Source organism: Acomys russatus, chromosome 31 (assembly GCF_903995435.1).
Source record: "Acomys russatus chromosome 31, mAcoRus1.1, whole genome shotgun sequence".
Taxonomy (NCBI): domain Eukaryota; kingdom Metazoa; phylum Chordata; class Mammalia; order Rodentia; family Muridae; genus Acomys; species Acomys russatus.
The window spans coordinates 37,200,204-37,223,147 of record NC_067167.1 but is presented as its reverse complement, the minus strand read 5'-3'; the positions used below and the strand labels follow the sequence as shown (position 1 = coordinate 37,223,147).

The following is a 22,944-nucleotide window of genomic DNA, read 5'->3' as shown; positions in this document are numbered from 1 at the left end:
ATTACATTCCTGGAGGGTACCGTTTACAGGAAGAAAGATCAAGATATGTTTTGTACACTTCGGATGGAGCGGTTCTTTGGGAATGGAGCCACATTCCACCGGTGTGGGAACGGCACTTTTATTACACTGGCTTATCTTGAACAGAGCCACGCTTGTGTCTTTTCATATTTGGCCATTTAAAAATGGTTTATAGAGGAAAGGGATTTATTTAGACACTTCGCCAGTGTGCCACAAGGAGCCACTAGCCCTTTCATGGAGCAGCTGAGGGCTCAACGTGGTCACAAAGCGGACAATTAGTAGTTCAGCACAGCAGAGCAGGAAAGGACAAAGCAGAGCGGAAAGAACAGGAGGTGCGGTGGGTGAGCATTTGGATCAACGGTGGCGACTTGATGTCGGAGAAAAGTAGAGCCCGTTTTCCCTCTAAGAGAGCTAGCTACTCATCTCTCTTGCTCTTTCCCACTCCGAGAAAGTGGGTAAAGATGATTATGAATAACTGTCATCTGGTAAAAATATTTTTTTGCCATTTAAAGGACATGTCATTGGAGTATAATTTAAAATGCCAACATACTTATGAGATTCAAACCAATAAAAGAACTAGTTTTTGCAGGGGAATTTGTTCCAACCCAGAGGCCTGACCACAGGTGGCTGTTGGGAAGGCCAAGTATCTGGAATTTTTCTTTTGTTTGTCTCCTTGAAAATATCACTGGGACTCATTTTACTTAAGGAAACTGTTGTCTTTGATTTTTTTTCCTGTCACATGCTTCAGGTGATGGAGAATCAAGCTTCTGATATTTATACACATGTGGGGAGGGTTGGGCGTGGTGGTGGTGTGGGAGGAGGGCAGCAGTCACTGCCCCACACCCATGACTGGACAACCTGTTCTCACTGTTCTGACATGCTTTTAGATTTTAGGTAAAGTAAATGTCATCGTTAATCTTGGTGTTTCTGCATTTAATCCGGATGAGCTTTCCTGAAAATGGGATGCATTTAATGTACGGGACAGCTAGTCAGGGGATTGCAAAGGATGATTTACAGAGTGGAGCAGAACCAAGCGTCTACTGCAGTATTAGAGCTCACGTCTGCTCTCACAGGCTGTTTCTCTCCTGCCGTTTCCTCTGCCCAGTAGTGCCTAATGACCAACACGGGCGCAGCTATTACTTTAATTACATTACTGCAAGCCTAGTGGGAACACACAGAGACTTGAAGAAAAATCAATAGCCATAAGAGAAATGTTCTTCTAATCTCTTTGCATAAGGAATGGCTCCAGCCTGCTGCAGGCCGGCCTCCTGCGCCCACCGCTTTAATCCTGATGGAAACGCAACCCCGTGTCTGGACTACCGCACGTGAGGTCTACCTTCAGGTTATTCAGGAATAGTTTGCCAAAGACTCAACAGAGGGTCCCTGCGGAGAGTCTGGAACAAAAGGCAGTCCAGACTGCCCTGCACTGCTGACTACCTTGAGCCATCCTGCGTAGAAGAAGAACTGGAGGAGGGTGAAGATTGGAACGTACAGGTCCAAGTCATGCCCCGCGTAGCCCTTGGTGGGATCCAGGAACTGCCGCCCAATCAGGCACGCAAAGAAGAACGTGTAGACAGCAAGGGTGACAACCTGGGACAGACAGGAGGTGGGGTGAGGGGGGCAGTACTGGCTGCCCGCAGGAACTCTGTGCAGAGTGTGCAGGGGGGAGTTAAACAAAACCTGAAAAACCACATGCGTGGGGCTGGGGAGTCAGCTCAGTCAGTAATGTACTTGCAGCCCAAGCCTGAGGGTCTGAATTTGAGTCCAAGCACTGGCATAAAATGGCAGGGATGGTGGGTCATTCCTATAGCCCCAGTGCTGGGCAAGGGGTAAAGGTAGGTAGAGCCTGGGTCCTCAGTGGCCAGCAAGTTTAAGTGAAAGATGGCAAGTTCGAGGTTTCAGTTAGAGATCTTATCTCATCTAAAAAAATAAAGTGGGCAGCTCCTGAGGAGTGACGCCCAAGACTGACCTCAGATTCCTAGTCTCCTGTCCCCCGTCCCAACCCAGCCACATGCACGGTATTTGATACCTGCGTGTAAACCAGTGGAATGCCAACCCAGTCGTAACCAAATAAGAGGCTGCACCAAGAGCGATACCGATTCATTTCCTAAGCTCGAAACAGATAAAAACACACTTTACCAAAATGACAACCACAGTAACAAACATTAGCTGTGACTTAGAGCCCCGCACACACTGGTGATGGGTGTGTTGCTAAATTCTGAGGCCAACTTTGTGAGACTAGTAAGCACCGCCCCCCACCCCCTGGCTGAGAATGAAAAGCAAAGAATACCACAGAGCAGTTTGTAAAAAGAAAAAAAAAAAAAAATGAGGACATTTGGACGTATTTTTATAAATATTAAGAGTAGATGGATGTTACAGGGATAAGACCCTGTTTTCCTAACCCACAATTTTCAATGTATAGACTGCCCCCAAGTGCACATGGGACACTAAGGACCTTATTACTTTAAATAAATAATTACTAGTTACTTTGGTAGAAAAATTTGGCAAGCATTTTTCCCCTCCGTAAAAACATTCTTACTACAGATATTGGAAGAGACATATAAATGCATGCTAAACAGCCCCCCCAACAAATTGGGGCTTTAAAATGCCCATATTGACAGAAAATCTATCAGTAACAGAAAGGATGGAAAGCCATCGATCCCTTGCCTTATCCATGTACGGCTGGAATCTAATATTATCTCAGTTTGAAAACCATTTATTCGTTTTAGCCTCAATCCAAGCCTGAGACCGTCAGAACTGTCAGACTAGATTATCCGGTCCCTGCGAACACCTCTCCAACGAAGCCTGAGCTCATTAATTAGCAAGACACTGTTTTGTTCCCTGGAGCAACTAAAAGGCTGGTTTAAGTTTAGACAATTCAAATTTGGGGAGGAGGTAGGGTTTACTCTTCCTCAGGATTTTATTCTTTGCAGCGGTCGGGGTTCAGTTCAGTGGAGGATTGCTAGCCTAACATGCACGGGCATTCTGGGTCTCATCCCAGCACTTAAAGAACTGTATTGTAGAATTCCCGAAACAAGGTATAGCAGATGCCTGTGGGTAATGTGTCTCCTCAGAGTCTTTGGCAACCCTGGTTTAACACTTTTCCTATAAGCCTCCTGTAGAACATGCTGTGCAGACAGCAAACACTTCCAAGGAGCCTGGGTCCCTCCCACTCCCTCTCTGCCCTGCACGCTGTGGGTTTCATACTGGTGTCCTAGCTCCTTGGAGTCTGGAGTGAATGGAGCGGACTTCTTGGCCTGACCTGTGGTTACATCCAGGGCCCTCGTGTGTTCTGATTGGCATTTTTTTTCCCATCATGGCTTACTGAGCACTTACAGTCATCAGGGATTGCAGATCGACGCTGTCTCTGATTCTGCCTTCATTCCGGGCTTTAGTTGCAAGATTTCCAAACCAAATGAAGGGAACCCAGTACTTCAGATGAGGGGATTTAAGGTGGTCAAACAACTTCCTTTCATCTGCCGTCATAAAACCTACACGGAAGAATAGGGAAAGAACACACACTTAGTTTTGCCATGTTTTCAGTATTGTATGTAAGCATCCTAGGGTAGGGTAGGGTGCTAAAGAGATAAAGACTCTTGTCTCCAGTGGTTTATATTTGTGTTGGAGACGAGTAGTTTTGCGCACGACTGTGTGTGCACATGTATATACACACAGTGCCCACACATTATATACCGATATGTGAAGCATCTTGGCAATCTGATAGTGACGCGGGTTCTTACTATGTGAGGACCAACCCCATCTGGGGTCACAGAGCTGGGTGTGGCTTGCGAACTATTACATAACAGGTTTCTGAATGTACAGCGGACAAAAGTCAACTCCAAATCAAACACATAATGAATCCGAGGTGTGGCTGGCCTCTCACACCCGTGTCCTATGAACTGCCTCACTGCGGCCTTGCTCTTGAACACACTTTTGCACCGAGCATAACTGGTCGTCACACAGCACTGACAGATGCCGCCTCAAGCGTCTCGGCTCAGGTCCAAGACTATTTTGTGTAATGAATGGCAGCGACTTTACTGTCCACATAATGCACTGTGCTGTTATAGAAACAGAATGGTTTAATTACAGGGAAAAAAAAAAAACAATCCTTCCTCAGCATTTAAGTACCCAGTTAGTATATGTTTGAACCGTATTACATTAGGATGTTTGGTTTTAAAGTTGCCATTTGAATCGTTGACTTGGTTCATCTTTTAAAGTGTTAAATGAAATTGCCTCAGGATTAGGACAGAATTTCAGCAATGTCTGAAATGGCCCTTGAACGTGCTCGTGCTTCTGCTGTTTTCTGCTATGCATATTTTGGAAGTGGCATTCCCACTGATGTACAGAAAGTCAAAACACCGGAGACTCTGAGAAAGGTGACGATGTCATGTAGTGTGCCATGCACTCTCAAATATTTGGCCAGTAATTAAGTCTGCATGTAAAAGTAATCCTACCTCATTTACACGTAACTTTGCTTTAATTTTGTTTTTGTTTTGTTCTGGTTTTTGTTTGTTATTGTTCTTTTGTTTTTCTTTTCTTTTTTTAAAGATATTATTTATTATGTATGTGAGTAGGCTGTCTTCATGTACACCAGAAGAGGGCATCTGATCATAGTACAGATGGCTGTGAGCCACCATGTGGGTGCTGGGAATTGAACCCAGGACCTCTGGAAGAGCAGCCAGTGCTCTTAACCACTGAGCCAGCTTTCCAGCCCTTGTTGTTTTGTTTTTCAAGACCGGTTTCTCTGTGTAGCCCTGGCTGTCCTAGACTCACTTGGTAGACCAGGCTGGCCTCAAACTCACAGAGATCTACCTGCCTCTGCCTCTTAAGTGCTGGGATTAAAGGGATGCACCCCCAGTGCCCGGCTTACTTTCATTTCTTAAAAGACAATTTTACTTTATATGTGTGTATCCGTGGATGTGCACAAGTGAGTTCACACGGTGGCCACAAGGGGCATCCCATCCCCTGGGACTGTAATTGCAGGTGTTTGTGAGCTATCCTGTGGCCCTCTGACATTGCAGCAAAGGCTGGTGTCTACGCAGAAAGCAAATACAGAGAACAAAGGCTTGGTCAGTGCCAACGCTAAAGCCAGGGCCAGCCCTGCCATCTGGGAAGGATGTTTGTTGACTGCAGAGGTCAGAGGTCATGCAAGGGGAAGAAAGCTGGTGGTTTTCAGGTTCTCAGCCCAACGTTACTGGTAATGAAAGAGGTGCTGGGAAAGACAAGTGAAGAGGCAGTGCTAATGCCTTGCCAGGCAGGATACAGTCAGAATCGTCGGTCGTTCCCTGCTGGCTCAAACATCTGGAGTAACCCCATTTTGGAAATCAAATTGAAGGTCAGTTGATAGAAAACTTCTGGAGTGGGAGTCAAATCTATTGATGGGGAATTAGACAGGAAGTGGGACGTTCTTTTTATCAGCATCTCAGGTCACTGTAACCAGACACTGATGCCTTACAATTTTTTTTCTTTCTTTCTTTTTTTTTTTTTTTTGCCTTACAATTTTTTAAAGTTTGTTATCTTCTTCTTTAAGGCAAATTAATTATAGTTATTGATGCGCCCCAGTTTGGCTGGTCTGCCACCAGCCTGTGGCCATAGCCTCTCTCCTCCAGGCTCTACATCTGGTTTGGCAAGCCACCGTGCATGCCTAGAGTGTCTCTCACTGTCTCTTTTCTTTCTGGCTGGCTCAGCTCTGCCCAGTGATTTTTCAAGTCACTTGTCCAGAAAACAGCTTTCTTTAATATGTCTAATCAGGATGAGATATCCATGTACCTGTTCTTAGAGATGGATGTTTGTACCGACTTACAGCTTCAACTGTAGTTCGATGGAGTGGGACTCGCTAGTGGAAGGCCAATTTGTCACGCCCCTAAGCCAAAGGACAGGCAAGATCCCCGCCACCACAGATCTGACAGGCTTGGTTTCGTTTGACCGAAACAGAGGCAGCTATCCTTGAGCTTACAGAGAGCCCCTATTAGCAGGAGGACCACAGCTCTGCAGCTCCAAGCTCAAAGGCAGAGTGGGGCTGACCCCAGTTCCTCCTTGAAGAGAAAGCTATGTAGTTAGCACCTGAGCCTTCTCGGGGACAGCGTTTTCAAGAAGAGCCCAACGTCTCTGGCTCATTTCCAGATGCATACAGCAGAGGCACACCTTCACCTGGAGGTGCCTTTAAATATAGTGGGAGAGGTTTAGAAAGCCCTGTCAGCTGGGGAGTTGAGGAGATGCAAAGTGAGAGTGTGGGGGAAGGGAAGCACACTGTGACAGTGTGGCGGGGCAACACGTCAGATCATGAGCCACACGCGCGTGTGTGGTGCAGAAAGCAAGTGTCATTTCTTCCACATCATGTGTCCTCTGACTGTCATACAGAAGAGCGTTACTTCTACTCTATTCCATGTTCCCATTTATCCCCACTAAAACGATGCTTAGAAGCGTTTAAAATGATTTCAGAACCCAACAATGAGGTACAGCCCACAGATCAGAAGCCTGGAATAGGTTCAGCAGAGTAACGTCAGCGTTTGAGATGGCAATAGTAGTTAGAAGGGTGAGATCCCTTTATTTCCCTGATACGGCAGAAATATCTGCAGTTGCCCACTTGTCTATCCTGAAGTGGGCATCCATTTGGCAGGTCACTACATCCTATGCAATCACACACACACACACACACACACACACACACACACACACACACACACACACACACACACGGTTAGTACTTTTAGCTCCTTGCCTAAGCAGATAGATGCCCCTGATTTTCATTTGTCTCAACAGATCTGCGTCAATCAATTTGTAATTGGAAGAATTAATGTGTAGCATTTCCTGAGGTTTGCTGCATATTAACATAGTGCTGAGTCCTGGTGTCTAAGAGTGGGAGCTGGGCGTCAGTAATGTTTTTAATTTTTTAAATGTTATTTATTTAGTTATATGTGTTTGTGTGAGCCATCTGCTTGCACATGCCACAGCATGTATGTGGAGGTCAAGAGGGGATTTGTGAGAGGCATTTCCCTTCTGACCATGTGAGTCCAAGGGATCAAATTTGGGCCATCAGCTTTGGCAGCAAATGTCTTTACCTGCTAAGCCACCTCTCTGGCCTCAGATCTCAGTAGTTTTAAAAGATCCTCAGTGATTAAAATGGGTGGCAGAGTTAGGCCCAAAGGCTGGGCGTTTCAGTCTTCTTGAAACCAAACATTCTGCAGTGTTCTGGGTTGCTTTCTTGAATAGAATCTCGGGAATACTGTGCCCACGGCCCAGAGATTCATGTTCCCTATGCTGCCTGTGAGCCTGCAACTCACAGGAGCTCTCTTGTCAGGCATGGTGCCACATGACCACAATCCTAGGACTTGGGAGGCTGAGGCAGGAGGATTCCCATGAGTTTCAGGTCAGCCTGGACTACATAGTGAGTTCCAGGCTAACCCTGACTACACTGTATGGGTCTGTTTCAAAACAAGCAAGCAAGCAAGCAAACGGCACACATCTGGGACACACAGCGGAAATCTGTCTTAAGAGAAAGAACAATAACAAAAATCCCTTGGCAATGGAATGACTGTGATTGTACTTTCACAAGTGTTGGGTAGATAGGCGTGTACTCTAGTCACTGACCCAGTGGGGCACAAGTTCAAGGAAGGTTAGTTCCGCCTTGCGTTTTGCCCCCAGTGTGGAGTAGGAAGTGCATGCAGTGAGCCAGGTTTCTCTCACAGGATGACATTCTGTCTGCTCTGGTGCATCATGTGAGACTATGGGAGTAACTGACTCAGCCTCTAAAAGTTCAGCCAACAGGAGGGGGCTGGCCGCAGGTGTGAATAGCACTGTCCCTTTGGCCATCTCTCCTCCAACACAGGGCGCTCAGGCACTTAAAGAGGCCCAAGGAGCCTGGGAACCAGGAACTCACCCAAGAAAATGACACCAGGCTGAAGGGCAGGAATAAATAGACAAAATCCAAGTGCTTTTCTCTGGGAGAGATCCCAGATTATATGATTTGGCTAAGCCAGAAACATAGACAGGGCTGGCCTTGTGACTGCTGCCTCTTACGTCAGGGCTTCTATTCAGCAGCCACTTGGAAAGCCAGTGCTTGCTTGCATTCTACATTGTGTGAGTCAGTGACAGAAAACTCCAGTGGAGTCTCGCCAGGGCTCCACTAGTCTCAGGAGAAGCTCTGGGAACCTTATGTAAGGCTCCAGGGTTTTAAGAAAGTAAAGGGAACCTTTTCTTTAAAGGTTATCATGTTTAAACGTTCTTATTAACTGAGCACAAAAGGAAAACATTCATTTAAGTGGAAGAAAGAGAAATGCAATGTGCGGCTCCACTGTAGATGTGCGTGTGCTTGCCTCTGAAAATGATTAGTGCGGGTCAACATTTATGGTAATTGTCATGGTCCTTGAAGACAGGAACCATGCATTGGCTCTGGGTAAGCTGTGGTCCTATTGCCCAGCTTAGTGGCTGGCACAGGGTGCACTCAATTGTGCTTTATTTTTACTTTAAACAAAAACATTTATTTATGTATTTGTTTATCTATCTATTTATCTACGTATAAGTTTTTGTCTGCATGCATGGATGTGTATCACATGCCTGTCTGGTGCCCAAGGAAACCAGAAGAGGGTGTTCAGTAAACCCCCTAGAACTGGATTTACTGAAAGCTGTGAGCTGCCAGGTGGTGCCGAGAATCAAACCCAGATCTTCCAAACGAATAGCAAGTGCTTTTTAATCACTGAGCCACCTTTTCATCCTCTCATTTGTAACCTTATTAATTTACTAAGACATGCTCTCCTGTGCCCAAGGTGGGCCTTAGACTCACTGCGTAGATGACGGTAACCTTGACCTCCGGCTCACCTTGTTTCTACTGCCTGGTGCTGAGCTAACAGGCACAAGGCTTCATATCTTCCCCAGTGCTGGAGATTAGAGGCCGAGCTTTGTGCGTGCTCGGCAGGCTCTCTACCAACCAACAGCAGCCCCACCTCAACAAACAACTAGGGAATGAACGAATGTCTGGGAGTTACTGGCAGCTTCACTGTTTATTCTTTCAGAGTGTATCTGTAATTTTCTATTTCCATCTTTGTGCCTGATACTTGTGAAATATTAGGTAAAAGATTTGGATTTAACCCAGCTCTAAAATATAAACCCTCAGATAAAGGTCATGACCCGAGCTGGCAAAGATTCAGGATTATGCACTTGGAATCAGTGCCTTTCCACAGCAGGTGATTGGAATGACTGGAATTTTCCAGAACAAGTTCAGAGTCAACAGGCAAAATATCAGAGCCTCTATCAGTCCCTTTGACAAATAAGTGGCCGCTCATACGTCAGAGACTTTTCAGCATAATTGACTTATTTTTAGTTCAATTTTAGTATAAGCAGAAACACAAAACATTGCATTTTTTAATTTGAGAAATTTAGCCCCTGATAACAAATCCACTATATTTTCTTGGCAGCATCCAGTATGGTTTTTCTACTCCTCAGAATAATAGAACTCCACTATTTAATTTAACAAAGACATGGGGCTGGAGAGATGGCTCAAAGGTTAAGAGCACTGGCTGCTCTTCTGGAGGTCCTGAGTTCAATTCCCAGCAACCAGATGGTCGATCACAACCATCTATAATGAGATCTGGTGCCCTCTTCTGGCCTGCAGGTGTACATGCAGGCAGAGCACTGTATACATAATAAGACATAAATAAATCTTAAAAAAAAGACTGGCAGGGAAGGGCCTGGCCTGTTTGGCTCCATCCCTCCCCTCCCCTGCTTCCTCCTGCCACACACGGAGGCTGTGTAGGCAAGAGCCCTCCATGGAGCAGTGGGGAGAAGAGCTTTCAAGGAAGCAAAGAGTTAACTCTCAGTATCTCCTAGCCTGTGATTTGGGGACACTTACCACTGTCCCCTAGGAGCTTCTTTAGATACACTGACTTTTTCAGCGTTGGTTTTAACAGTAGTTGAGGTACACTCAAGTTTGAAATACATACTTTTTCTTATAGGTGATTTTAAGTGGGATATCCAGTAGATAAGATGTGTGTATGTGTGTGTTTGTCTATATATGTGTGTGTATGTGTGTGCTTGTAGTATGTGTGTATGTGTGATTTTGTGTATGTGTGTTTATGTGTGTGTTTATGTTTGTGTGATATGTGTTTATGTATATGCATGTGTGTTTATATGTGTTTGGTGTGAGTATATACACATGTATATGTATATGTGTGTGTGCATATATGTTTGTGTGTATGTATATATGTATATGTGTGTGTATATGTGTGTATGTATGTGTGTACGTGTGTGGCTGTGAATTTCTTGGCATTGCCCACTTATTTTGTCCCCATAGTGCAGGACAGTGGCATAGTTACATCTTCTGTCCCCTTGGGCAGGAGTAGGTGCCCTGGCTCTGGACTCAGGCCATTTGCCAAACATTTTCCACCATCTCCAACTTCCTGTTCTTCCCAGAAGCCTTGGCATAGGTGAAGGACAGTCAGGGAGTGGTGGAGGCGTGTGTCCAGTTGGGACAACTTGGAAACCGAGCTTGGTTGGAAGTCTGAGTCAGCCCTCTCTATGGGGGAAGGAGCCAGACACTGCATGAGTCAGCGCTGCATGGACAGGGGTGCTGGCCGGGGCAGCAGGAAGTGCTGGCTTTCAGCGCTGTCCCTGCGGGTCAATGGCTTGGAACCTCTGTTCTGCCAACGAGCACACAGGCTTTCCATTGCACACAGGCTGTGCATGCACTTTATCTTCCCCAGAGCATAAGCCATGTCCTCTGCCCCTTTTACAAAAGCACACCCCCCCCCTCATTTCTGTTTTGTCTTTTGAGGCACGGATCTTGCTATGCAGTCCTGCCTGGCCAGGTACTCACATTGTAGTTCAGGCTGGCCTTGAACTTGGGACAATCCTTTTACTGCAGCCTCCAGGATCTGCCCCTGACCCAGGATCAAAGACACCTTTTTATGGCACTTATGAGTCATGGGCTTACAGGCTTTAGAAAGATTTTAGCTTTATCCAATCTCACTTAGTTTCTGTCTCCTTCAGCCAGTCCCAAGAAACTAAGAATTTTAAGCCAAGAGCTATGCTTGTTATGCACAAACAAGTCACTCAAACTCACTCCCCGATGGCATGCCTTAGAACTCTGCAATCTCCAGAAAGGCTACAGTCTGGACCTGTCTTCACTGTTGGTACTTTGTTAGTGGCAATGACTCTGATGCCCCTCACTTCTTTTTTTGTTGGTGGTAAGGTTGTTGTTGTTGTTGTTTTTGTCTTGTTTCTTCAAGCATTCCTTAAAAGGTTCAATACTTTTAAGCTTTCGTGTGTAAAAACAATGACACAGTGCCAAGAATGGTGAGACACATTTTTGATCCCTGCACTAGGGTGACTGAGGCAGGAGGATTCCCGTGTGAGATAAGCCTGGGATACGTGATAAGACTGTCTTAAAGTACGAAGCAGGGAGACCTGTGGGGCCATGTTTAACTGAGGGGTCTAAGCGTCACATCTAAAGGTTCAGGCTTGTTAGAGTCAGGTCCGCTAAGATGTGAGGTCCTGTGGGTCTGTGCATCACGGTTGCAGACAGAACACATTATGTGCATAGCAGAGTCAACAGCACTTCTTTTAGACTCCCTTGGAATGGTCAGTGTGTTGGAGAGAAGTAAAATCCAACATCCCAGATCCCTGAGAAAGGAAAAATGTCTGGCTGCACAGATATGGCAGGTATTTGCACTCAAAGGAAATAAGGCCACGCAGTTTTCCTGCTTACCTCCCCTACACACTTGCCGGCAGTCCTGGGTCCAGCTGAGCTCAGAGCTCAGGTCTGACGAGAGGCCTCAAAGTCCTCTTTGCTGCTGCTAGCTAGCCCAGCTTCTCTGGCTGAGCTTTTAATATAGAGCCGACACTAAGAGGATGCAATTTGGGCTGGAGAGATGACTCAGACGTAGAGCACTGACTGCTCTTCCAGAGATCCTGAGTTCAATTCCCAGCAACCACATGGTGGCTCACAACCATCTATAATGTGATCTGATGCCCTCTTCTGGCTGCGGGTGTACATGCAGGTGGAGCACTGTATACATAAAAATAAATGTTAAAAAAAAAAAAAAAAAAAAAAAGAGGGTGCGATTTGCTTTGGGAATGAGGCTGGCCAGGGCCCTTCCTTACCAGGTGTGTCAGGACTGGGAAATGGCACCTTTGCTCACCCGAGGGCACCCTAGCTCCTATCTTCAGTTTAGGTGTGCCAAACTTCCCTCATTTTCCTGCCTTTCTTCAGAGGTGGTTGTTCTCGATATCTTTATTTTTGACGCAGCAGGGGAAGAAGCGAATTGCCAAGCGGTGTTTCAGATCAGCCGTCCTGAAGTTATCTCATGTTTGCATTGGAGGGCAATGGGCAGCAGGCAGCGGGCAGAGGGCAGCGGGCAGCGGGCAGAGGGCAGAGGGCAGCGGGCAGAGGGCAGAGGGCAGTGGGCAGTTAATTTGGTTTGGGTTCCTGTGCGTTTGCCAGTCTGTCTGCAACCCCCACTAATTCCTTGGACCCCACAACTTTCTGACATAATCCCAGCACTCGGGAGGCAGAGGCGATGGATCTCTGTGTGTTTGAGGCCAGCCTGGCCTACAAAGCAATTCTAGGACAGCTAAGGCTACACAGAGAAACCCTGTCTCGAAAGGCAAGAAACAAACAAACAAAGGAACCCAGAGATTACAAATTGATTTAAGTACATTGCAGCCTAAAGGAAGAGAGTCCTGTGAGTTCTCAGATCATCCATATGGGCCAAGAATGGCCTCGCGCGTATTCCTCACTCCACTGAAGGCTGGTTTAACTGCTTCCTTGCCAAGTATTTATATACCATAGAGAACTGTCCTTCGTACCCGACGTGACTCATTTCCAGCACACTAGACTCAGGAACCCAGATAGAGTAGCTACATTACCAGGGATGAAGCGGGGGCAGAGGCAACAGTTCCATCCTGAGGGTGCCCTTTGCCGCTCCGAGCGTTTCATCCAGTTTACCTGGATGGAAACTGACAAGCGCCCAGACTCCTTCCAGAGTTTACTTCGCTTCAAGACACATAGTATCATAGTGTTTCTGAGCCTGGGTTTGAATCCTGTTCCTTTCACTAACCAGCTCTGTGATCCTGGACTGCTTGTAATCTCTTAAAATCTGCCTTTTATTTGAGACCTAATTGATTTTTTTTTTTTTTTTTTTTTTGAGACAGGGTTTGTGTGTGTAGCCTTGGTTGTCCTAGACTCACTTTGTAGACCAGGCTGGCCTTGAACTCACAGCGATCCTCCTGCTTCTGCCTCCCGAGCGCTGGGATTAAAGGTGTGCGCCACCACGCCCGGCTCTCGGCTCCTTGAGACCTAATTGAGATAGCTACAAACTAGGCATGGTGGCTCACATCTGTAATCCCCACCACAAGGGAGACTGAGGCAGGAGGATTGCAGTGAGTTCAAAGCCAGCCCGGACTACAAAGTGATGATGTGTCTCAAAAAACCAAAAAACAGCAACAAAAAACAAAACAAAACAGGAATCGCTACTAAGTACTGAAATCTAGGTTTGAAAGGATGCTTTAATGGCTGATCATTATCATTGGACGCATTGTACGTATCTCAAGGGGTCTTTACTTTCAGCTGCTTCTCTCTTCTACTGCCCTAGTAAACTTCTTGAGGGCAGGAATCGTATCTCACTCGTATTTGCCTTTTAAGGGTGTTTCTGGCACATACAAGGCAACCCATAAAACATTTCATGAATGAATACCCTTAGGCACTTCCAAAATAACGCCGGTGGGTCCTACGTCTGGCACCCTATCTTGACAAGAGCCCACTCGACACAGTAAGCAGACACGGTACCTGCTTCGACCACGTGGTCCATGGTTGGAAACCTTTTGTACACGGCAGTGCTCACCGAGCGGAAGATGAGGAGAGACGTGAGATTGACGTAGCGCATCAGCGTCCTTCTGAGCAGGCGCCCATGCTGGTCGCTGCCTTGAACGCTGCTGGAGATGAGGAACATCAGCCTGTCTGGCCAAGGCAGATTCACAAACTGGTTCCACCACCGGTTCACTACCAGAGTGACGTAAAACCCTGTTGGGATAACCGGAAGTCACCGTGCAGTCTCTCACAGCAGACACCTCTCAATGGACACACTTGTAGCAGAATTTTAGCCTCCTTAGGGGCTCAAGATACGAAAGTACGTCATCATCCATACCTCATGATTGTGCCCCTCCCCCCAAGAGGGGAGGAAACGTCATATGTGCCTGGCAAGGTCACGGCACCCAGTAAGTGGGAATTAGAACTCAAATACTGACTGCAAAAATGGAGTGTTAGTGAGGAAAAAGCTTGATTGTCCAACAGCAGATTATGACCTCAAACTGTTCCGTGTTAACTTAGCAGAAGCAGCCCTGTAAGGCAAATTTTAGGGATGGCTGTGTGCTATTTGCAAGCAGCGGCTTTCCCGGCATGCCTCACAGCCCGGAAGCACTCTCATGCAGTCATCCTCGTCAGCGAATGGAGACAGCTGTGCGGCTGCATTCTGCGTGGGGGCCTATACTTACCAAGCACAAAGGTTACTGGAATTTGTTCAGCATATCTGTCACAGTAAATTGATAATTTTTCAAAGTAACGTTTTTGGGCTCCTGTTAGTAACAATCTGGAGCAAAAATAAAACGCACAGCCCTTTATGACGTGGCACTGCTGTGCCTGCTCTGCAGGCGACATCAAGTGCAAACAGTTAAGCACAAATAATCTCTGCTGGTCCTTAAAAGGAGCTTTATTTTGTTGTGGTAGTTGTTTGTTTTTCCTTAAACAGATGCGCCTCCAATGTTTTAAAAATTTGCTTTGTGCTTCAAGTATTAAAGTTTCTAAGCACGTAAATCTGCTGACCATTAAGTAACAGATTTGTTAACCACTTTGCTCCTTAAAGATTTATATAACTGGACTTTGGAGAAAGATATGTTTTACTTTAAGAATGAAAGCTAGGCCGGCATGTGCCGCAGGCAGGCAATCACTGAGTTGCATTACCAGTCTACTCTTTTCCTTTTTGTTTTTGAGACACTGTCTCACTAAGTTGCCCAGCTTGCCTTGAGCTCACTCCGTAGACCAGAGGTTCTCAACCTGTGTCCCGCAAACCCTTTGGCAAACTTCTATACAAAAATTAGTTACATTGCAAATTCATAATAGTAGCAAAATTACAGTTATTTTATGATTGGGGGATGGGGGTCCCCGAAACCTGAGGAACTGTGTTAAAGGGTCACAGCATTAGGAAGGTTGAGAACCACTGCTGAAGACCAAGCAGGCCTTGAACTTGTAAGTGTCCCACCTCAGCCACCCAATTAGCTGAGGTTATGGGCCTGCATCACCAGGCCTAGTTTCCATTCTTCAATTATTCATTAGGAATACTTTTTAAAAGGAGACTATTGATTTGGTGGGTCAGAGTTTTTAATTCACTGTTGAGTAACAACACTAAACATCTTGATCTTAATCCAGAATTGCTCGTTCATTTAATTAAGCTAATTAACACATTCTAGATTGTGCATATTACATGTCAGGTAATTTTGTAATTATTTACTTTAACACTCACAATTACTCGGAATATAAATAAAGCCGATTTAATTTTAAGGGCGGAAACTTTCACTGTTCCCTTTGTCTATGGTCTCAAATTTTTCTGGTAGCTCTGACTTAACCGCCCCAAATTTATATTCCAAGATTGCTGACCATATCTGTTCTTGATGAGACCATTATGTTTTAGAGAGGGATTTCAGACCCAAAAGAATCTAAAGGCAGGTTAATAATAATTACCAAAATGTAGAAAGAGAAGCCATATGCGAATTTGCATAGATCAACAGTGCAGTTTATCTAAGGAGTGAGGAAATCCAAGGAAAGACCTATCAGAACAAGTATCAAAGGTCCCCTTGGGGGAGTTGGATGCTGATAAAGATGCAGGGGAACAGTGAGGGGACCGTGCCCAACCAATGAGGCTTCAGGTGGAGCACTGTCGGGAGCTGGTACTGGCTGAATCCACAGGCCTGAGAGGGTCAGGTTGGTGGCAAGTCACAGGTGGAGATGGTCAAAGAGTCTTTAAAGTAGAAAGTGTAGCTCTTAGGACCAGTTAGGCCAAGCCAGAGTATAGAACATGCCAGCCGTAGCTTTAGACTGAGTGTATTGTCAAAACTCTAGGAGTCTCAGTATTTTCAGTTTATACCACTGTAAAGATCAAAAAGATCAGTTATATAAATAATTGTAAAGCACTGATCTTCAAATATAGTACCAAAATGGGTGGTATTAATACTAATTGGCCAAAGAAATATGAATAATAGACAGAAATCTTCTTAGCTAGAAAATACCACAGAGATTATTTTTTATCAAATCCCTCCAAACTGGACGAGATAAAATCAAAGTCAATAGTAGGCAAAGAACAAACAACAGTTCTATTTCTCATAGGTCTGCTTGACTTTCTTGACCTATTAATCCAACAGTTCTTGGTAAATCTTTAAGATAAAAAGGATCTAATTTTACGAGAATTTACAATGAGACTTAAAAAAAAAATAAAAGAAGGAAAAACCAAGTTAAAGTGATTGTTATAAATGTATGCCCTCTTTGATCTTTGGAAAGACAGAACTCTATGTAGAGTTTTGGGGTATAAATGTGATACTGGAGCAAATGTTGAGACCCCAGGGAGCATTTCTGGCAATGCGGCAACTGTGCTCAGGGCTTTTCTATTCTAAGCAGCGGCAAACTCACATTAGTGAAAATGAGCTAATGAGATGGTTATCCTGGAACACCAGTAAGCTGCCACCGGTTCTTACTCTGAAGGCCTGAGTGACATGTAAGTAAGCTGTGCAGGAAATATACAAGATATTGGAAACATATTAGAAGCCTCAAAGGACATTTGACAAAATCTATTCTTGTGATTTTTTGCCTTGGTGTTTTTTGTTTTGATTACTTTGAACTGAGGACTGAACCCAGGCCTTAGCACTTGCTAGGTAAGCATTCTACCACTGAGCGGGTCTATTCTAACGTGTACACTTGTTTGGAATGGTAGTGTTTTGTTTTTGAGACTGGGTTTCTTAAAGCCCACGTAGCAAAGGGTTATCTCCTGCCTCCACCTCCTTTATGCTGGGATTACAGGTGTGTGCCACAATGCCCGTTTTGTTTTGTTTTGTTTCTTGGTGTGTGTGTGTGTGTGTGTGTGTGTGTGTGTGTGTGTGTGTGTGTGTGTTGCTGGGGATTGAATATTCAGGGCTTTGTGCTTGCTAGGCAGGCACTCTACCAACTGAGCTAAATCCCAAGGCTTAGGCTTAGGATGGATAATAAAATACTTGTTCACAGTTTGCTTTCGGTAATGATCAGGCAGCTAAATGAATATCCCGTCTTTCCAAGCGGACTCTCACAGCTGCAAGGAAGGATCACATTAGACAGGCGCCCACACTTTGTTCATATGTGATAGAGAAAAACTTTTATACCCAGCTAAGGTGAAAATACAGCCTCAGAAACCTTAAGCTTTCCTTTTAGTTTCCTCCAGTGGGATTTGGTTTTATTTTAATGACTATTATGCTTCCATTTTTATCACGCTGATGAAAGTTTATTAGGACTATAATTTTAGTTGTGAGAGGTGAACATGCTAGTCCTCAAAGTTTCTGTTAACCTGACTAGCACACATCTCTATGTAATAAATAAATACCTCCTCTTGCAAACATGCCATCCTGAAATAAGAAGACATAAGTAGAAGGATTTATTCCTCAGGCCTTAGTTCTTTGGTTGAGGGACTGATAAAGTCAGAGGACACCATCCCTGCTCAGAGCTTAACATCCTGACTGGAGGACAGAAAGCTGCCTGGTAAATTCTATTCACTCATATCATAACTCCATATGAAGTTGCAACAAGCTGTCAGGTCACCAGTTCCAATTCTGAATGAGATCACTGAGAGAAGCGCAGAAATTTCTGTCTGTGTGCTTTGCCATTAATCGTCACACGATACGGGTGTAAGTGCAGATCTTTCAATTTACTGCTAACGAAGCATACCTGACTCCTCAGCAGGAATAATATCTATGGGACTGGAGTGTGAGCCCGTTTCCCCGACCGTCGCGGTCGCCTCCTCCTAGTACACAGTTAGTTGTGGATTAAAATACCCTGTCCGGAAGAGAAGGCACCAGAGAGGTTCATGCAGAGGGAGAGGTTATATAATGCGAAGGCCAGCCGCAACCAAGGGGGAATCTGGTTTTTGAGACTGCATCCTAACATAACGTCTGAGGGCCATTTAAGAAGACATGCAGAGCAGAAGTACCTGTACACCAGGCTGATTGCTGTGTAGAGAACAGCGAAAACTATAAATTCCCTGTACAGCAGCTTGTAGATGCTGCCTCTCCACTTGAGGAGCAACCTATGAAATCCAAAAAAAGTTGCGTTTGCTACTTTGCTGGAGTAAGTGACAGTCATCCTGGGTAGTTTTGTTCTAGAAGAGCAAGAAGACAAAACATGAGTGAAAAAGAACGCTTGGTGTCAATAATGTCAATATTGGAATACACTTTTAAAATTTTATTTATTTATTATATACACAGTCTCCATCTGCATGTACACCTGCATGCCAGAAGAGGGCACCAGATCACATTATAGATAGTTGTGAGCCACCATGTGGTTGCTGGGAATTGAACTCAGGCCCTCTGGAAGAGCAGTCGGGATCTTAACCTCTGAGCCATCTCTCCAGCCCTACACTTTTTTTTTTTTTTTTAACCAAAGGAAACTAAAGCCAACAACTAACTAGGCAATCCACAGTCTGTACGTTCCCAATTCCTTTTACAGTTTGGAACTTGTAGATGCCACCATATCACCATTTACCATCTCAGGGCTAGACTTGGTGGCAAAAAAAGGGAAGAAGGTAGTTTCCAGAAAGACCATTTTTTAAAAAACCCTGAAGCTTCTGTAAATGTAAGTATTATTTTAGAGTATGTAGCTTGGGGCTGGAGAGGTGGCTTAGAGGTTAAGGGCACTGACTGCTCATCATACATAACAAATAAATCTTTAAAAAAATGGTTTATAGCTTTTTTTCAATAAAGACTTGAAATTAACACGTGAGATATATGAGACACATTGTAATGCCACTTCTTAATCATAGGAGGATTTAGGAAATTGGTTTACTAAACCACTGGGTTTTGTTTTTGTTTAATTTTTAAAAATTTATGTAATTCGTGCTCTGCCTGCATGTATGTCTGTATGAGGGTGTCAGATCCCCTAGAACTGAAATTACAGACAGTTGTGAGCAGAAGAACGTGGTGGTGCACGCCTTTAATCCCAGGACTCGGGAGGCAGAGGCAGGTGGATCGCTGTGAGTTCGAGGCCAGCCTGGTCTACAAAGTGAGTCTAGGATAGCCAAGGCTACACAGAGAAACCTTGTCTCAAAGAACAAAACAACAACAACAACAACAAAAAAACCAGACAGTTGTGAGCTGTTGTATGGTTGTTGGGAATTGAACCTGGGTCCTCTGGAAGAGCAGGCAGTTCTCTTAACTACTGAATCATCTCTCCAGCCCTCTAAACTGATGTTTTTATTTATTTGTTTGGTTTGGTTTTTCAAGACAAGGTTTCTCTGTGTAGCCTTGGCTGTCCTGGACAAATTTTGTAGACCAGGCTGGCCTTGAACTCACAGCAAACCACTTGCCTCTGCCTCCCAAGTGCTGGGATTAAAGGCGTGTGCCACCACGCCCAGCAATATTTTTATTTATTTATTCAGTTTTTTGAGACAGCGTTTCTCTGTGTAGACTTGCCTGTCCTGGACTTACTTTGTAGACCAGGCTGGCCTAGAACTCACAACGATCTGCCTGCCTCTGCCTCCTGAGTACTGGTATTAAAGGTGTGCGCCACCACTGTGCCCTTAAACTGATGTTTTTAAAAGCAGTGGCCACACTCATCATTGTTTGGGCCCATGTCTGCTAAAATACGTGAAGAGGATTTGAGTTCATCTTTAAGCTCCCTAAGAGGAAAAAGTTATAAATCGCTTCTTAGAAACCTGGTGCTATTGTAAGGAAGAAACCAGACCCTCAGAGCCATGTAACTGACAGGTTACTCTGGGTTGTGTTACTGGGATGTGAGTCTAAGTGGCTGTCAGGATGTGCAGCTGGCATCCTGTGCCTCCCCAAAGGAGCCATGAGTCTGATGTTGTAAAGTCTCAGTGAAATGCTTAGAGGTGGTTGTCTTCCTGCTCAGACCTGGACAAAATGAGTCCTTTAAAACAAACAAAACACAACAGGGTCATCCCACTTTGGCCTTGAACTTGGTATTTAACCAAGGATGAGCTTGAACCTTTGATCCACCCTTCTGAGTGAGTGCTGGAACTGAGCCTAGTTGCTGAACGAGCCTTGTGTATGCCGGGCAAGCATTCCTCCAACTGAGGGACAGCCCCGGGGAGCCCACTGTGGGACTCTTTGTACTGGGTCTGTTCCAGAGATGTGGGCAGGTGGCAGTGGGACCTGCGGCTGGTTTTCATTTACTCTGTGGCATGCCTTTGCTTCCTGCTAAGATGTGCCATTCGGCTTGGAGACACACGGCACAAAGCTAACCTTTGTTTGGAAAATCTTGCTCAGCTACTGGCTAGCACAGACCACGTGCAAACAAAAATGAGATTTCTTTAAAATATGAACTTTTCTCCAAAGGAACTATGAAGAGCTTCTTACGGAGCAACTTAGACTGAAAACATGCTGATTTTAGCTCAAATTATCCCCCCCCCCCCCCACACACACACAGCCCTAGAGCATATTTTTCCTATAGAGCAATCTACATCACAAAATCTCTCAGAAATAAGAAAATGGTTCATTCAGACAGGCAAACAGCCAACTGTAATTTGTCCTTTTTCTCTAAGGAAGTAAGAGCTGTCAGCTGCATTCATGGACAAAAAAGCCAAAACAAACAAACAAAAAACTCCACTGATTTATCCTCCAACATTATTGATTTTAATTAAAACTAAACAAAACAAAAAAACCCAAACCAGGGCCTTTGGCTTAAGTAAGTAAGTGACACTCGGAAGGGATGGGGAAGCGTGCTACAAAGCCGGCTTCGGTGTTCGATCCCTACCTTGCCTGTTTGCCTAAGGAGAACACAGTGGACACGGGACAGGAACACAACGAATGAGACCAATGTCACAGGTTGTTCTCCTGGCCGGTCCTCTGGAGTCTCCAAGCAACTTCCCCTCTCCCATTTACTCCTCCCTGCTCCATTTAGGCTCTGTCAGAAACCCTACGCCCACCGGACACCAAGGTCAAGCTCAAGTGCATAAGCTGACATGCGCACTAACCTGTTTCTTTGGAGTCTACCACGGGAAGAAAACTCTTCAAATGTCCAGCTCTCCGCGCAGAGGCGTCTTCAGATCGGTGCTCTGGGTTCCCCCCCTCACTCGTGCACAGGCAGATTTCCTTCTGTTCTCCGGCTACGGTGAGGATCCAGCGAGTAGTGAGCCCAGGGTTAAATGTTTTTCCACTCGCAGAGACCTGTTTGTGCCAGTGTGCCCACTGATGACAGTTATAGCTGGGAACAAACAGAAGTGACAGCTGCTGATGTTGCTTTTTTCTAATCTATAATTATAACTCCACCTGCCGCCCAAAGTACCCCTTTGAACGAGAAGTCGATGGTGACGTGAGGGTGTTCGGCCATTTCAGTCCTCTTAAGATTTATTTCAACTCTGGCCTGGAGTCAAGGAAGAAAGGCTCTTTTTCTACGGAAAAGTTCTGGACATACTCCAGGAAGCAGAGAGGGGATTAGGGCAGTGTTTTTGTGCTTGAAATGAAGAATAAATTCTTATGAAGTCATGAACTAGGACAGACAGGAATATAAACAAGAATTCTGCTCATCTGAGGGGAGTTGAGACTGTTCTTCTATTAAAAGCAGTGTGTGTGTGTGTGTGTGTGTGTGTGTGTGTGTGTGTGTGTGTGGTTTTATGTGTGTGCACATTCATACATGCATGCATCTGTGTGTGTGCGTGTTTAGGATGTGAGAATATTTGTGTGCATGTGTGCAGGATGTGTATGGTGTGTGTGTGTGGTGTGTAAGGTGTGTGTGTGCATGTGTGTGGTCTGTGTAAGGTGTGTGTGTGCATGTGTGTGGTCTGTGTATGGTGTGTGTGTGTGGTGTGTAAGGTGTGTGTGTGTGTGCATGTGTGTGGTCTGTGTATGGTGTGTGTGTGGTGTGTGGTCTGTATATGGTGTGTGTGTGTGCATGTGTGTGGTCTGTGTTTGTTGTGTGTGTTGTGTGTATGGTGTGTGTGTGTGTATGTGTAGTAAATGTGTGTGATGTGTGTTTTAGAAGTGCATAGAGAATTACAGTGTATGGCAGTGTGGTGTAGTGGAAAACTGGCACCCTGATTTATTATGTTTTCCCCATGATTAACTAGGAAAACTTTAAATTATTTGAGATGGTTTCTTTCAGATTTATAATAACACATATTTTTAAAATTAATTAAACATTTTTACATATACATTTATATTATTACACATATATACAATAAACTACCTACAGCAAGAAGAACCATGACACAACCAGGAATTATATACATGTTCCATTCTTGGTGTTTGGCTGTTTGGATTTGACAGCCTTGAAGGAAACTTCTTTCCTATCTTCTTGCGTCTAAAATTCTGAATGTAACTCAATCTCCATTACATATTGTTATTATCAACTTAAAACATCTATCTAGACCTAAAAACATCTTAGCCCCCAAAACAACTAAGCTTCATTGTAAAACTAAGCTCCCTGGTCTTCAACTCCTTCAGAGACTTGAGAAGGAATAAACTTGAGAAGAGAGAATAAACTCTGATCACCTGAGTCTTCTGGGAGTGCACAGGGTAGTAGCTTCCCAAATGAGAAGATGGCAGAGACACTTCACTACCTGGACAGTCACCCAAACTCTATTCTGATTGAGCATCGTCTTCAGCCTCCTGGCCCAGCATATCTGACAGACATATTTGTGAGGCAGGAACTATTGAGGACTTGCTTACCCTGTCTTGGCAGAATTTGGC

The 22,944-nt window shown here is 44.9% G+C and overlaps 1 protein-coding gene across 4 annotated transcripts in view; it reads right to left on the bottom strand.

The window, feature by feature from the left end:
• Best3 (bestrophin 3) overlaps positions 1 to 21,555 on the bottom strand; it is a 40,296-nt gene extending 18,741 nt beyond the window's left edge. Inside the window, exons 1-7 of one of the 4 annotated variants that reach the window (XM_051172911.1) lie at positions 21,231 to 21,555; positions 18,231 to 18,398; positions 14,503 to 14,597; positions 13,799 to 14,032; positions 3,355 to 3,509; positions 2,048 to 2,125; positions 1,456 to 1,608 (exon numbers count right to left, since the gene is read on the bottom strand). In XM_051172911.1, the coding sequence (XP_051028868.1) occupies positions 1,456 to 1,608; positions 2,048 to 2,125; positions 3,355 to 3,509; positions 13,799 to 14,032; positions 14,503 to 14,597; positions 18,231 to 18,382 (867 nt within the window). In that variant the 5' untranslated portion in view covers positions 18,383 to 18,398; positions 21,231 to 21,555. Of the gene's footprint in view, positions 1 to 1,455; positions 1,609 to 2,047; positions 2,126 to 3,354; positions 3,510 to 13,798; positions 14,033 to 14,502; positions 14,598 to 18,230; positions 18,399 to 21,230 lie in introns of those variants that run through there. The other 3 variants (XM_051172915.1, XM_051172912.1, XM_051172914.1) reach the window with 3 other exon arrangements.
• Between the last annotated feature and the right edge of the window lie 1,389 nt (positions 21,556 to 22,944).